The 15779-nt window shown below is 36.6% G+C and overlaps 2 protein-coding genes across 7 annotated transcripts in view; one reads left to right on the top strand and one right to left on the bottom strand.

The window, feature by feature from the left end:
- The window catches only part of LOC144445985 (C2 domain-containing protein 5-like), a 42864-nt gene extending 40279 nt beyond the window's left edge, over nucleotides 1–2585 (bottom strand). For all 6 annotated transcript variants that reach the window (XM_078135643.1, XM_078135646.1, XM_078135645.1 and 3 more), the window contains exons 1-3: nucleotides 2496–2585; nucleotides 1811–1897; nucleotides 1034–1120 (exon numbers count right to left, since the gene is read on the bottom strand). In XM_078135643.1, the coding sequence (XP_077991769.1) occupies nucleotides 1034–1120; nucleotides 1811–1897; nucleotides 2496–2585 (264 nt within the window). The remainder of the gene's footprint in view (nucleotides 1–1033; nucleotides 1121–1810; nucleotides 1898–2495) is intronic.
- Nucleotides 2586–3020: 435 nt separating this feature from the next.
- Nucleotides 3021–11733, top strand: LOC144445978 (protein CMSS1-like). The gene is made up of 5 exons (XM_078135634.1): nucleotides 3021–3103; nucleotides 8258–8385; nucleotides 9033–9159; nucleotides 10471–10700; nucleotides 11154–11733. Exons 1-5 carry the CDS (start codon nucleotides 3028–3030, stop codon nucleotides 11412–11414), a joined length of 822 nt encoding a protein of 273 aa, XP_077991760.1. The 5' UTR covers nucleotides 3021–3027; the 3' UTR covers nucleotides 11415–11733.
- The last annotated feature ends 4046 nt before the right edge of the window (nucleotides 11734–15779 follow it).

The raw sequence follows: 15779 nt of genomic DNA, 5'->3' as shown, positions 1-15779 counted from the left end.
TCTATGTATAGCTATAGCATAGAATAACACATTAATTACAACATACTCCAAAGCAACTGATTCAAATCTATGTACAGCTATAGCATAGAATACCTCAATAATTATATGTACATGTACTCTATAGCAAGTTAGCAACTGATTCTAGATCTTCAGAACTTACCTTTCAAATAGCATCATAAGGGCTATATGTATTATAGTCTATAATTCAGAACTTACTTTTCAAACAGCATCATGAGTGCTATATGAATCATGGTCCATAATTCACAACTTATCTTTCTAATGGCATCATGAGCACTACATTTCTATACGAATCATGGGCCATATAATTCAGAACTTACCTTTCAAATACATGTAGCATCATGAGCACTATACGAATCATAGTATCATAATTCAGAACTTACTTTTCAAATAGCATCATGAGTGCTGTATGTATTGTATAGCCCATAATTCAAAACTTACCTTTCAAATAGCATCATGAGTGCTATATGTATTGTATAGCCCATAATTCAAAACTTACCTTTCAAATAGCATCATGAGTGCTATATGTATTGTATAGGCCATAATTCAAAACTTACCTTTCAAATAGCATGAGTGCTATATGTATTGTATAGCCCATAATTCAAAACTTACCTTTCAAATAGCATCATGAGTGCTATATGTATTGTATAGCCCATAATTCAAAACTTACCTTTCAAATAGCATCATGAGTGCTATATGTATTGTATAGGCCATAATTCAAAACTTACCTTTCAAATAGCATGAGTGCTATATGTATTGTATAGCCCATAATTCAAAACTTACCTTTCAAATAGCATCATGAGTGCTATATGTATTGTATAGCCCATAATTCAAAACTTACCTTTCAAATAGCATCATGAGTGCTATATGTATTGTATAGGCCATAATTCAAAACTTACCTTTCAAATAGCATCATGAGCGCTATATGTATTGTATAGCCCATAATTCAAAACTCACCTTGCCAATAGCATCATGAGTGCTATATGTATTGTATAGCCCATAATTCAAAACTCACCTTGCCAATAGCATCATGAGCACTATACGTATCATAGTCCATAATCCGTATCTGTAATGGTTCATCTTGTAACTCTTCATCATCAACCTGAAACAGGTGGTCCATACAAGAAATAAAAATAACTATACATATGTAGAAAACAGAATACATGTACATGTATGTTGTGTGTGATTCTAATGAAGTGGAGTCAGAAGATCTTTTTCGGCTTACATGTAAGTGCTCTAGGTACAACCAACAAAAGCAAGAGTTTCTTCCAAACTATTTATCCTGACTTTATGGATATAGATGGTGAGACAAAAGGTTCATTGTAATTATGTCAGGTGTAGATTGTAGTGATAACTGTAAAATTCAGAACAGATTGTGGACAATACTTGACTTTCTTCTTGTTTTTTTTATTTTTTTCTCTTTATAGTGATGTAAACTGTTCTGTGCTTTGGGTCACATAATTTCCTTTATTTATTCTACTTGTATGTATTTCTGTAACCCTCCTCCAGGTATATAACGGAGGGACATGTATGTTCTGTTACTGGAATAAAGAAAGATTTGATACTTGATACTTGAAATAATACATGTGGATGTTTCATCATTACTCTCTAACCCCCCCACCACCACCACCACCACCATCACACACACACACACACACACACACACACACACACACACACACACACACACACCTACAATGTATTTGTCACTAAGGTTCCCAAACCATCTCGAATTACAGTGGCGTAAAAAATATCTGTAAGAGTGTATGGAGATTAAGCTTACACACTTTACCTCAAACTTAAACCACTCAGAATTCCACTGTGGGTTCAGTGATTTACGGTACACATCAGTTTTGTATGTTGAGTTCACAAATTTGAGCTGAAAGAAGGTTGAGAAGATACAAAAGTAACAAAATTAAATCATTAAACACTTTATATGATATATTATTTATAACATTAATACAAAGTAATATACCAGCTCAAACTGTGCCATAAACTGTGATTTGAAAGTTTTTTTCTGTATTTTTTTTATCGTCCTTAGCAAGGGTGTGAGTGGTTTTTATACCCTAAATTTCCATGCATGAAATCTGTGCACAGTCTCACATTTTCCTCATTGGAGGACCATAGTGAAAAAACAGAAATGTGTTGGCGTTATCGAAGTTAAAATATCCATATTATCTATATTCATTTTTACAGATGTCACTGAGGATCGTACAATATTGGACTATGTTTTCAAGAACTACCCATGATTGATCTATCAACTTTTCGAATTAATTTGTATAAGCATGGACACAGGTAAATGGTAACGTTATCAACTCACGTATAATATATAAGAATTGGAAATGATACATTATATAAATTGGAAGAGAAGTGTACATTTAGTCACTAGTCTACCCACACACACAAAGAACCCCTTCGCGAAAAAATAACAGTAATTTAAATACATAATACGGAGATCTACATGTGATAAATCTTACCTCGACGAAAGCATCAGCTCGTTCACTTGCCCTGTCCATTACGGGCAAATCCCTACCCGCGATCACACGGACTTTCAGTTTCCCCGGCATGATTGTTATTTTAATTATTTATTTGATTGTCCAAGGCAAAGTTCAACAGCTTACTACGTTCAGCGTTCCGTATGTCACATGTCCACAAATCACATTTCTATTTGGCAACTTTATCAACGATTTTCAGAAAATAAAAGCTGCTGTGGTTTTTCAGAAATATGAGAATATTTTCACAATTTTCAAGGCACAATAAATCGACGACCCGATGTAGCGAAATAGCTCTCACTTCCGGTTGTTATTTTCAGTACTTAGATTCATAAATTGGTCTTAAAATCTATTTTTTTAATGAATATTGTTTTTTTAAAAACTAAATACGTTCTAGCTTTGTAATGGTGTAAACTATTGTGTTAATCCTTTTTTTCTCCTGCAAGTAGACGGTTTAAAAAGATTTCACGAACGAGTAGAACAAACAGTTTGTAAATAATACATTGCTGGAATCGCCATGGCCGACAATCTTGATGATGAGTGGTGGCAAGAGGACAGTACTGTTACAGAGGAAGAACAACATGAGAATGAAGGTTAGTGAAGATGCAGTTGATATACATGATATGATCAGCAGAAAAGGGTGAAAATTAAATCACTCTTACGCGTTTATACTCATAATGGTGACCGCAGTGCACGCACCGCACCACCAGTCACATGCACACCACGCGTCATGTCACTCACGGACAGTCACTTGTGAACTACCATTCTATTCAAGGTTGGTCATGATATGATGGGCAGACACCGGTGTAGACTCTCTTACAGTCCTCGAAGCTTCGCATTGCTAAAAGGGTTGTTTTGTATGTACCGATATATACAACAGCATACAGGACGTTCCGACCCAAGACGTTCCGGCCCCGATTCGGACGTTCCGGCCCTTACCGCGGGACATACATGTACCACGTAGACTCTAATAAATTACCGTAGCAGTGTTTGTGTACATACATCTGTGATTTATATACGTAATTTTACTAGATTGGACGTTCCGGCCCCACAAAATGTACGTGCAAAACATACGGAGCAAAATAGGTCTAGGTGTCGAACTATGAAATCGTCATTCATACAAACGATCGATTATTATAGTAAAATAAAATCATGTCGCTAACCTTACACATACACACATCTATCATCTATCTTATAAATCGCCTCATATTCGTTATGAGTATTTGCACATACTGTACTTTATGAAAAGTTGAATAATTCTACAATGGATGAACCGGCCCCACTGAAAGAAGGGAAACTTTTAACACGTCACTTCAAAGAACTGTCGCAGCAATGACCTCTATCAATAGAACACTAACCACACACACACATACACATGCACATGCACACAAGTGATAGATAATGAACGAGTTTGGTTGATTATGCGTTATAACACGAGGGGGCGTAGCCCCGAGTGTTTGACGCATAATCAACCAAACGAGTTCATTATCTTACTTATCACCACGGCGATAACAATAGAATTTGCATGTATTCCAAGTCTGTCAGGTGGCAAGCTAGAACTAGTTTTACATTGTTTTTGTTTTTGCTACTGACTCTTCCCGCACTTTGTTCAGTTGAGCAAATGCAGTGATTAAGGGCCAAAGTATGGATCTCGAAACGTCCTTCAATCTCAGGGTTCAGTGGGACGAAGTGACTTTAACTCAACTCGATTCAATTCCAACACAAGAGCTCTGTCCTGTGAGTGGACCGATTAATGAAAACCGATTTGCCAAACCCTTAACGGAGTCTCAATTTCAACAAAGTTTGAGTGAAAGAATACCAGTGCGAACTAGGCATGCCAACAGTTTGGCTTTGTGTCTCTACAATGAATGGGCAACTTGGAGAAAAGTTCAGATTTACAGCGTTGTAGACCATCATTGGCCGATACCCACTTTGGAATCCGGTTCACTAGAATCCCTTGATTACTGGTTAGCAAGGTTTATATACGAAATAAAGCGAAAAGATGGTAAGCCGTATCCCCCTAATACATTGACGAATGTAGCTGCCGGATTGCAACGTCACTTAGTCGACGTCTGTGATCGTAGGGATGTCCATTTGTTTAAAAAGACCGATGGGACATTCAAAACATTTCGGAATGCATTGGAAAAGCGCAAGAAAGAGTTAATGTCTGAAGGTGTAGGGGTTGTTGTGAGAAAAGCCGATCCTGTGACGGAAAATGACGAGAAGGTTCTATGGGAAAGTGGCGTTTTCGATACAAAGACAGCGCGAGGGCTGTCATATATCGTCTACTTTTATAACTGTAAAATGTTTGGGTTCAGAGCCATGGATGAGCATGTAAATCTGGATGCCAGTCAGTTTCATGTCGGATTCGATGACAAGGGACGAAAGTTTTTGCAGTACGAAGGTCGTTTATCAAAGACTTGCACTGGTAACATTGATTGCAAATCAAGCCCTAAGGTAATTAGACAGTATTCTGACCCATCTAATCAACGATGCGTTGTTCCCATTTTTGAGCAATATCTACGACTGATAGGTTCAGCGGGACGCTTTTATCGGCGACCTATGCCAAATAGACAAACAGACAGTTCATGTCAAATAGTCTTTTCACAGCAAGCTATAGGCATTAATACGCTCAGAAAATATCTGAAGGCCATGTACAAAGAAGCCGGAATCGACTACGAATCTCAAAATCGGAACATTACAAACCACAGTGGTAAAGTTACCTGTTGCACAAGACTGTACGAAAAAGGGTTCGATGAACAGTCAATAACCGGAAGAAGTGGTCATCGTTCGACAGCCGTGAGAAGCTACAAACGCCCATCGGAGGATTTATTGCAAAATATTTCAAACACCCTCCAGCCTCCTAAACCTAAGGAGTTAAAGATCTCTCCAACGAGAGAACCGACCGCTGAATGTTGTCCAAAGACAGCAGAACGTACGTCTAGTACTCAGAGTAACGTGTTACACATCGTTGTTCCTGACGGAGTTGACTCAGTTTGTTTGGAACGATCCGGGAAAAAAATGACAATTACGTTTGACTTCTAATGCTTTCTAGCAATGAATGCGTTTTCAAATTGCAGTCACGCATCCTCCTGAATAAAACTGATTGTTTGTCATGACTAGAAGTGTATTTGTTGATGTTGATGTTCATGTTGATGAATATATTGTTGCATACCATATATCAGGTGGCTATATCCTGTCAACCAATCAGAGGCAAGACTTGTGCCGTGGATTATGGTCATAATGCACTAGTGAAGAGTGGGTTATGGCTTATAATCTACGGCAATCCTGTACCCTGATTGGTGGATGGAGTGTAGCCGTGTGATAATACATGGTATCAATAGACAATGAAATGTTTGATCTCTATTGTAATCGCCGAGCATTGAATGCATATTAACACTTTTTATGAAAACATCAGGGTGTTAAATGGGCAGGGAAGGTGTTCTCTCTGTGAGTTTCACCGGGTGAAAATATGTTAATGGCTAACTACAGAGGGCGACATATTCCATGTGCTTAAAAAGCCGTCGCTCTATTGCACAGCCGTCATTCTGATTCAGCAATCATATAGCATACTGCTTAGAATCACCATTCCCACACGAAGCAATATATTTGCGATTATTACATACGATTATTTCAATACCATACCCTGCTGATATACTGTTGCCTGTCGTCTTGAATATCAGTCCCTACTGATAATCTGTTGCCTGTCGTCAGTCCATACTGATAAGATATTACGTCCCATATTGTGCCTATCGTCTTGAATATCAGTCCCTACTGATAATCTGTTGCCTGTCGTCAGTCCGTACTGATAATATATTACGTCCCACATTGTGCCTATCGTCTGCAATATCAGTCCCTACTGATAACATATTACGTCCCACATTAACTTCATCATGTCACAGTTGTCCACTATTCCAGAGCACCCCTGTGTCGTATGCTTAGCTGATGTCAGGCAGAGGCAGGAGGCCTTTCAGTGTGACAACTGTACACGATGGCAGCATCGTACATGCAATACTGGCATCGACAGGAAAACGTATCGCACCATTAGTAGAGGTGAATACGATTTACCTGTTTGGCATTGTAGTACTGTATGCTCGACCCGGTCCAAGAGTAGTGTCAACGACGAATCAGCGGATTCTGTCAATGGTACTAGAGAATCCAATGAGGTTGAACAAAATGAATCAGCGGATTCATTTACTATAATGAACGGTACTGGGCACGTAACACAAAATCCTATGGAAGATACGTTGCCTGATGATGCATTACCTGACCGTTTGCGTGCGGCAGGACAAGACACAATTACGTATGAAGTAGTCTTAGGTGGAACTAAAATGGGCTGACCAATGCTAGTAGACAGCCACGGTTACTCGTACACTGCGAAGAGTACCGGGCAACGAGATTCTAATAAAACTACATGGCGATGTAGTGTTCGAAGTAAACGTTTGACATGCACTTCAACAGTGTTACAAAAAGGGAACATATTTCTAAAGGGCAAACATGACCACACTCATCCAGCCCAGCCTGGCAATGCCCGGAGAATTAAGACAGTAGTTGAAGTCAAAAATATTAATGGGAAAGCCGGTCGCTGTAATTTACAGCTGTACTTATTGGTACCTCTCCTTCACAAGGAAGCCTTGCTAACGCATTTACAAGTCCGACTTGTAAAAGACGGAAAATTACAAAGATACCAACGCAAGGTATATCGGTGTCTGCAAGCTAGACTTTTTGATTTATGGGACAAGTATAGCAGACAGGAGATATCAACATCCAAGCTAGCTGCTTAAATTGACAAGCAAATGTGTGGCCATATAACGTCCGTATGTCGTCCCCTTGTCAGTCCGTACTAGTGTTCGTATGTCATCCCCTTGTCAGTCCGTACTGACGTTAATGTTCGTATGTCGTCCCCACTGTCAGTCCGTACTGCGTATATGTCGCCTCCATTGTCATTCTCTCCAGTCCAGTCCAGTCCAGTTTGATTTGATTTGATTTGATTTTATTTGATCTGGAAAAAAAAAAATTTGTCAATTTGATTTCAACACGAACATTTATAACAATAAAAATATTCTTTTAATATTAATTTAATGATTTGGCCATTTCATTTGATTTGATTTGATTTTAAAAAAAACAACAATTTGTCAATTTGATTTCAACATGAACATTTATAACAAAATTAATATTCTTTTAAGTTGTAATATAAATAAAACTAGTTGTCGTTTTTTTTATTTGGAAACGTGGTTTGTTTACCTTTATTTGTGTACAGTATGAATGAGTACATGTTGCATAGTATGTGTATGTTGTCGTGTGTTGTGCCGGTGGACTGCCCCTTTGGAATGCATGTTCTACGACGGTTATTTTATTTGTGGGGCCGGAACGTCCAGTCTTTACTACGTCCAATTCAGTCAGAAACTTTTACGTGGTGGGGCCGGAACGTCCGAATCGGGGCCGGAACGTCTTCTCGGTAGTGTCGGAACGTCTTCCCGGTAGTGCCGGAACGTCTTGGGGCCGGAACGTCCAGAAAGCTATACATGTACAACAGGCTCGAATACATGTACCATAGGCATAACATATCTTTGTACTGTGTGCCCTCATCGACCACATAGGGTTAACCATTCACTGACGTGTTACTGCAACGCTCCTTGTGAAGAGAATTTGAAATCAATATGATAAATTTATTATGATAAGTTTTGACAATTAAAGATATATGAAGCTGGTTAAATGATGGGACACATGTTTATTTACATCAACAGAGAAAGATGAAACTGAAGATCCCCAAAAAATAAAAACAAAGAAAACAAAGTTAAAGAGAAAGGTCAAAGAAGAATACAAGGAAAACGGCAATAAAAAAAGCAGTGATGGGAAACAAAGAAAAAGACGAGTAAGTTGTTGATGTGTACTTGATTGTAATGCTGCAAATGTATTGACCAATTAGAAATCTCCTTTTAAACCTGTGACATTTTAGACATAATTTTCATATCATTATAGTGTATGGCTGGAGCAATTTTGAGATTACAAACCCAAGTAATTTATTACCATCTTGGGTACTATGTGTCAACTTTAACCAATCAGATTATATGATAAAGTCATATGATGTCAATTTTAACCAATCAGATTATATGATAAAGTCATATGATGTCAATTTTAACCAATCAGATCATAAAGTCATATGATGTCAATTTTAACCAATCAGATCATAAAGTCATATGATGTCAATTTTAACCAATCAGATCATAAAGTCATATGATGTCAATTTTAACCAATCAGATCATAAAGTCATATGATGTCAATTTAACCAATCAGATCATTTAGTCAATTTCAACCAATCAGATCATTTAGACATATGATGTCCATTGCAACCAATTAAATTATTTATTATTTATACAAGGTAAACTTTCAAGCAGGGCACTAAGCTTTGATCTTGACCTTCATGTTCAAGGTCAAGTAGCAAATTCTTCAAAAAGTTTGGAAGGTTTATTCCTAGAGATGACATTCAAATGTGTACTTTTCTATCTTTCCGTCCTTCAGAAAATTACAGAAGAATTATCAAACAAGACAACAGTGGCAGCAACTTACCACAGCTTCAATGCTTTCATAAATACAGAATGTGAAAAGAAGTTATCTGTTGTAGAAAGACAAGATTTGAATATGAAAGGTACAGGGTTACAGATATTTGCTAAGTTTTAGCAAGACTATACCAGTATTCAGGGTTTTACATGTACATCACTTTTGGATTATGGGGTCCTTGGGACCCAAGGTCTGAAAATTTTGGGGTCCCAACTGCAAATCTGGGAGTCATTCACAAAATCAAGAAATTGATGTCTGATAAATGAGGTAATATGACAATGGACATATCAAAATAAGCAAGAACAAAATTGAATTGAATTTAAAATTAATTGAATTGATTTGGCAATGAAAAAAACAAACAAATAAATATTACTTGAAGTCCAGTCTTTGTCATGATTAGAAACAACAATTCTCTTATGTTCAACATGTTCATGTAGTTTGTAGTTTACATTCTACCTGCAGTTCCTGGCACAAACGTCTTGGCTGTGATCCAGGAAATACAACTCATCTATGACAGGGTCAACCAGTATAATAAATTAACCTGCTGTTAAGTCTTAGATGAGTCAGTCTACCCCCCCCCCCCTCCCCATTTGCTTGTTTGCTACACCTCAACTGAGCTTCTCGACATATTGGGAATGGCGGAGATCGGCCTTTCATTTTGGAGCAGTGGCCATATTTAAAGTTGAGAATAATGGTAAAAATTTAACCCAATTACAAACAAGTTAACAGTTTGCAAAAGTATGTTAACAAAGTGGCTACGCAGTATATATCTTCTTATTGGTGTAAACAGTGATGTCCTTATGAATAAATGATGAGATTCCGGAGTGTTCCATTTTAAATCAGGGGCTTCCGATGCAGTTAGAAATCAGATGTGAGCACGGTAAAACGGAGGGGGTATTAACTACGACGAAATTCATGCATCCCAGAGGACACAGTGGTAATTTATATCGGGGTCCCAAGTCCATAATTATGCGTAGACGACACAATATAAAAGTTTGTGTCAGTTTTTCAAGCTGTATAATATATTCAAAAATGTGATATTGTCCAAATCTGGATATACATGTAGGTTCCACATAAAATTCACACCTTGGCAGGATTTAACCATTCTAAGCTACATTTGTAATATGCATTTGATCTTTGATTTGTAAAACTGATCATTTAAGCTTTTTATTTTGACAGTCATGATAGTGATGGAATGGCTTGGGTGGCCAGTTTAGAATCTGACATTCTTGGTTCGAGCCTCACTGCTGGCATTATTTCATGATAGTACATGTACATTGTTCGTGATACATCTAGTGTTTGAGTCAATAGAGCCAAATGAAGTCTGTAAATGTACACACTTCTGGTACATTTGATTATTCTTTCAGATAGTTTCCATAAAAATTTATATCTTTTACAGATGAACAATTCCTTCTGAGTAATAAGAACGTTGATAATCTTTCAAGCTATCTCAAAGAAGTTATTCCAAATTGGACCAAGTTAGTGTCATCTGAAAAATACAAAAGGACAAATTCACCTATTATACTAGTTATCACCAGCTCTGCCAAGAGAGCAGTGGAGCTGAATAGAGAAGCAGTTGAATTCAAAGGCAAATGTAAAACTGTCAAGTTATTTGCTAAACATATGAAGGTATGTGTGTTTATATATTTACTAAAATGATATTCTCAATATAACACAATTGTCAATTTATTTGCTAAACAGGATGTTATGTGTGTGCATGTTTACAATGTGTAACAGATAACTAAAGCGTTTCAGCTATATACCTCATTCATTTAGAATGTTCATAGGTGTAAAATAACTGTTTAATTATCATGAACCCAGTGCATAGTTGCTCTATATGTAATCAATTGTAAACAATGTCACCAGCAGACTACACCCAACTGATTGTTATTTAAATTTGAATTGAATGGTAACCTCACAATTAGAATCTAAACAATTTGAATGACACTTTCTATCATTACTGATCAGCTAGTGTCTACTATTCCCACACTTTTACCTGTCAAAACTCAAATCAACATAATCAGTGTAATTAATAGCATATCTTTCTCTAAGTATAATTCCACATTTGTGCTTTTATTTCAGGTTGAAGAACAAGAGAAATACTTAAACGAACACAAAGTACATTTTGGTGTTGGGACACCACACAGAATCACAACACTTCTGGAAAGTAAATCGCTACATCTTAGATATTTAAAGTATATTATACTGGACTGGAATTGGAGAGACATAAAAAGCAAGAGACTAATAGACATTCCTGATATTAAAAAAGTGTTTTTAGAACTTTTATTGAAATCTTTGATCCCTCATGTGCAGACAAGTAAAGCAAAGTTTGGTTTATTTTGAAATAGATGGCAAGGTTTTCAAAGTAAAGAAGTCTATTGTTTAGTTTTAGTTTTATAATGGGATTACTTTTGAACTACAAGACTAGAATTAGAACAGTGGACTGGCTACACGATATGCACACATTTGTATTCAAGGTAAGGAGTCAGTTTGGAACCGCAGGTAACACATAGGATAGGTTCAAACTCTGTAACCTGAACCATAATTTCATAATCCACAACAAGTGGCCACTATACAGTGTATAAGTACTGCAACTACACTACACAAATAAACTCACTACAACTATGCTTTGGTCAATCAGCATTATTTTTGCATGCGTGCTCAGGAGCTTCAGCCAACAGTCACACTTCACACTGGAATTTCACTTTTTCCACAAATAACTCCCTTCTTACAGAAAATAAGAAAAACAAATAAAGGATTTTAAATGTGATATATTCATTCCGCATGTAGATATTCTAGTGTTATGTCAAGGTTCACACGGTCCTGGAATTCCAAACCCTCCTTGGAAAACCCTGGAAAATGAGCACGATCGATTTACATTTATGTACTCTAGCCACCCATTCATATATGATTCAAAACACTCCTAAATGTGAAATGGCAAAACTATTTCCGAAGTCTTTTGCCATGCTGGTGAATCAAAATTCTCACTAACCCAGACAGTCAAAGAATTGTTCCATGAGATACTTCGCCCACAGAACGTGTGTATACAGTTCACTGGATGCCACATGTTTTGATCTTATATACATGTACTAGTATACTGAGATGAAGAAATATTAAGCATATAATGATATCAACAATGTGCAAATTAGGTGTAAAAATGTCAAAAACATATCTCAAAGTACTTGGTCAATGGGACTGAAATTTGGTGAGATGTTTCTGGAAGTGTTATTCTGCAGATTTTGTTCAAAACATTTTGACACAATTGGCCCTAGCAATCATGCCCATGCCTGTAGCAACCACCAAATACCAGTATAAACTAAAATAATAACATCATCTGGTAGGAAAGTGAGTAAACATTCAAAAATGTATGCGAATATCCCTAGCAACCATGACCACATCCATAGCAACAAGCAAACAGTGTATTTCACATAGATAACAGGGATTCTTAGACAAACATTCAAACAGTATTCAAGCATGCCTAGCAACATGACCACGCCCATAACAACAGCCAAATGATCATGTATATTACAAGACAACATCAGGGATTCATAGGCAAGTGAACGAACATTCAAAAAATGTATGAAAATATGTCTAACAACATGACCAAGCCCATAGCAACAGCCAAATGATCCTGTATATTGCAAAGATAACAATAGGGCTGGATAGGAAACTGGATACTCATTCAGCAAATTAACACCTACATGTATTCCTAGCATGGATCTGCATGTGGATAAACATTTTTACAAACTGTACAGTTGTGCTACAATGCCACTGGTGCAAATTTTTAGAAAACAGTTTCCTGGTTGAAATTTTATCCTCTTCTTTTTTTTACATTCATTTAAAAACAATCCATAGCTTTGTATGTTTGTACATTTACTTCTATTTATTTTACCTTCCATAAGGGAAGGTTACATTTCAGGGAAGGGATGTCTGGTTGTCTGTCTGTCTATCTGTCTGTGTCACCATTTGGATCAATTCAAATGAAATTTTGTGCACATCTTCCTTACGATAAGAGGAAGAACTGATTAGATTTTGAACATGATCCATGCAATAGCTCGTTAAATAAAGTCAGCCCTTCAAAAAAAGAAATTGTGAAAAATCATCAAATTTACACTGAACATATTAGAGTTATGTACATGTAATGTTATGTAAGCGTTGTTCTCGTCCCTTTTTCATACCTCCAGTGTGCTATTGTTAATTCCTCCTAATTTAAGTTCAGGAGTTTTAATGTATGCATTCTCGCTGGATTTCTAAATTGTGTTTATTCTGTTTCAACTTTTAACTCTGTGACTATTTCCTCTTGGAGAGGGCTTTCCTACATTGAAGGAGGAATATCCAATACAACCAACCAACCAGGAAAGAAGAATCAAACATAGAAAAACAAAGCCAACTAATAATTCGAGCTGATTTTGTATAGACATACACCCCTACTCACAAAATATTTTTCAGCAAAGGTACATTTGTCCAATTTCTGCATACACTATTCTATCAACTTTTAAGAATTTTTTTTAGAAAAACTTTTCTCTCATATGGCCTTTTTCCACTGGTTTCTTGTTACTGAAAGCAAAATTTGTCTCTATCGACGAGGAATTGAACCTTGGCCTCCCATGTGGCTGGCAAGAATTTCAGAACTGAACTACCGATGCTCATTTTGATATTTTTACATTCAGTAAGGGAAGGTTATGTTTTAATGATGTCTGTCTGTCTGTGACCTGTCCTCAGTTCAAACGAAATTTGATACATACAGAAAGGTTAAGGCAGGTTGATGTTAATAGGGCACATGTGTTTTGTAAAGCTTGTTGATGTAGCTTTTAATTCTAATGAGTAATTTGTATCTTTAATGATTTTCAGTAATTAAGCTATACTTAAGAATGTATAATTCAAATTCCATATTAACAAATATTAACAATTTGACACATACATGAGCCATAACAAAGCACATACATGAAGGGCTTGTTGATGAAGCAAGGGGGGTACTAAATAGCTTGTTGATGCAAGTGTTAGTTGTAATGTGTGATTTACATAATGATTTTCGGTAATAAGGCAATATCCAAACCTCAAATTTCATATAGTTTGGCGTTATTAATTTGTCAATTAAGGGGTATCATGTATGATAGCTGCTCAGATTTTCGCATTCCGAGGCTAACAATTATTGGATGTAGGAGCAAAAATCTAAAGTCTTTTATGAAAGCCATTAGTTTGATTTACATCTGGTTAATGTATATATTTGTATCTTGACAGTGAGCACGAAGAGCCTTTGACCCAACAGTCTTTGTAATATAAATAAAGTCTTATACTTTACTGACTAGAGAAAGAATATGCAAATGTATATAACTATCTATGTCACTCATGTGAGCCATGGTTGCCACAATATTGAATCGTCGAGGTCTTCACCATATTGGATTGCGGGACCTCAGAGAATCATTAATCTCTTCAATGTACCTTTTTGTAATTTCCTCATGCTAATCCTACCAAAATATGATTATTCTTTCCATCACAAAATATGTATTGATAGATTTCTATGGAGATAAACGGCTTGGCAGGTAACATCTGGTTGAATTGTCCTTATTTTATCTGAACTGCTATTTAAAAGGATAGCCTGCATCATATTCTTTTTAAATGATTTATCAACAGCTTGTACTGAAGTGATTTACTATTTCTAGGTGAAGGCAATGTTTTACATATCTGTAAATATTATTTTTGTGAAGTGCAAGCTGCTTCTGTTGTGCCATCACATAGAGAATATTTGCTTTCATCACACACCGCAAGTTATACTATCCACAATACGATAAATTCAGGATATCACCGGATCTCTGGTTTTTCCATGACAGGACCACAAGACTCTGATTTGCCGTGACTTTCTCGTGAGAATTGCACTTCTCAGAGATAACGAGAGAAGACCATTCATCATCAAGGACCTTATATCTTTACAAGCTCCCTACAAATTGTAGTGGAGAAAGGATACTTCGCGAAATTTAATCATGAGAGCAGACGATGAACTTACAAATGACGGTAGAATTATTGTTAGGATACAAATAACTGTTTTGAAGAGAAATAACAAACGAACATATGCCATTAGTGTAACTATTTCAGGGACCAGGAAGTCAAAAGAACAATTATCCATACTATCACAAACAATAGGTTTCAGAACATACATAATTTTCGGAATGTGTGGTGATTTATATAGCTTAATAGAAAGCTTTCTTTATAAGTCATCTGTTGTATGGTCTACAACCTTCATATATGATATATGGTTTAATTATCAAAGAAATGGACAAATTCACATTGATCATCAACACATTACCAACGAACATACGAGAGTTTAATACGCCATACTAGACTCCGCCCACACGAAGAAAAGAGTAGGAGGACTTACTTTTATCATTTTGGCATTCAAAATTCCATATTTTTGTTCTTTGTAGTCATTATCTTAATTGCCTCTCATGAAACAGTACTGTTGAATTCCACGAGTCTGACGCATGCATGTCGCCACGGTATGTCTTAGTACCTTCACGTCTGATTGGCTAAAGTAATTATCTGTGCACATGTCTATCATTATCTCTTTGTTCGCTGTTTAGTGGCCACATTTCAGGTGCAATTGGTGACTGACACCAGTCCCCTGGAGCCTATTATAGTAACTGGTGGCCATATTTGTAGCAGAAATCAATATATTGCTATACTGCAAACTTTGATATACAGAACTTTATT

The sequence above is a fragment of the Glandiceps talaboti genome, chromosome 14 (genome assembly GCF_964340395.1).
Source record: "Glandiceps talaboti chromosome 14, keGlaTala1.1, whole genome shotgun sequence".
NCBI classification, from domain to species: Eukaryota; Metazoa; Hemichordata; class Enteropneusta; family Spengelidae; genus Glandiceps; species Glandiceps talaboti.
The sequence above is the reverse complement of the archived record's forward strand: the minus strand, read 5'-3'. Positions and strand labels throughout refer to the sequence as shown.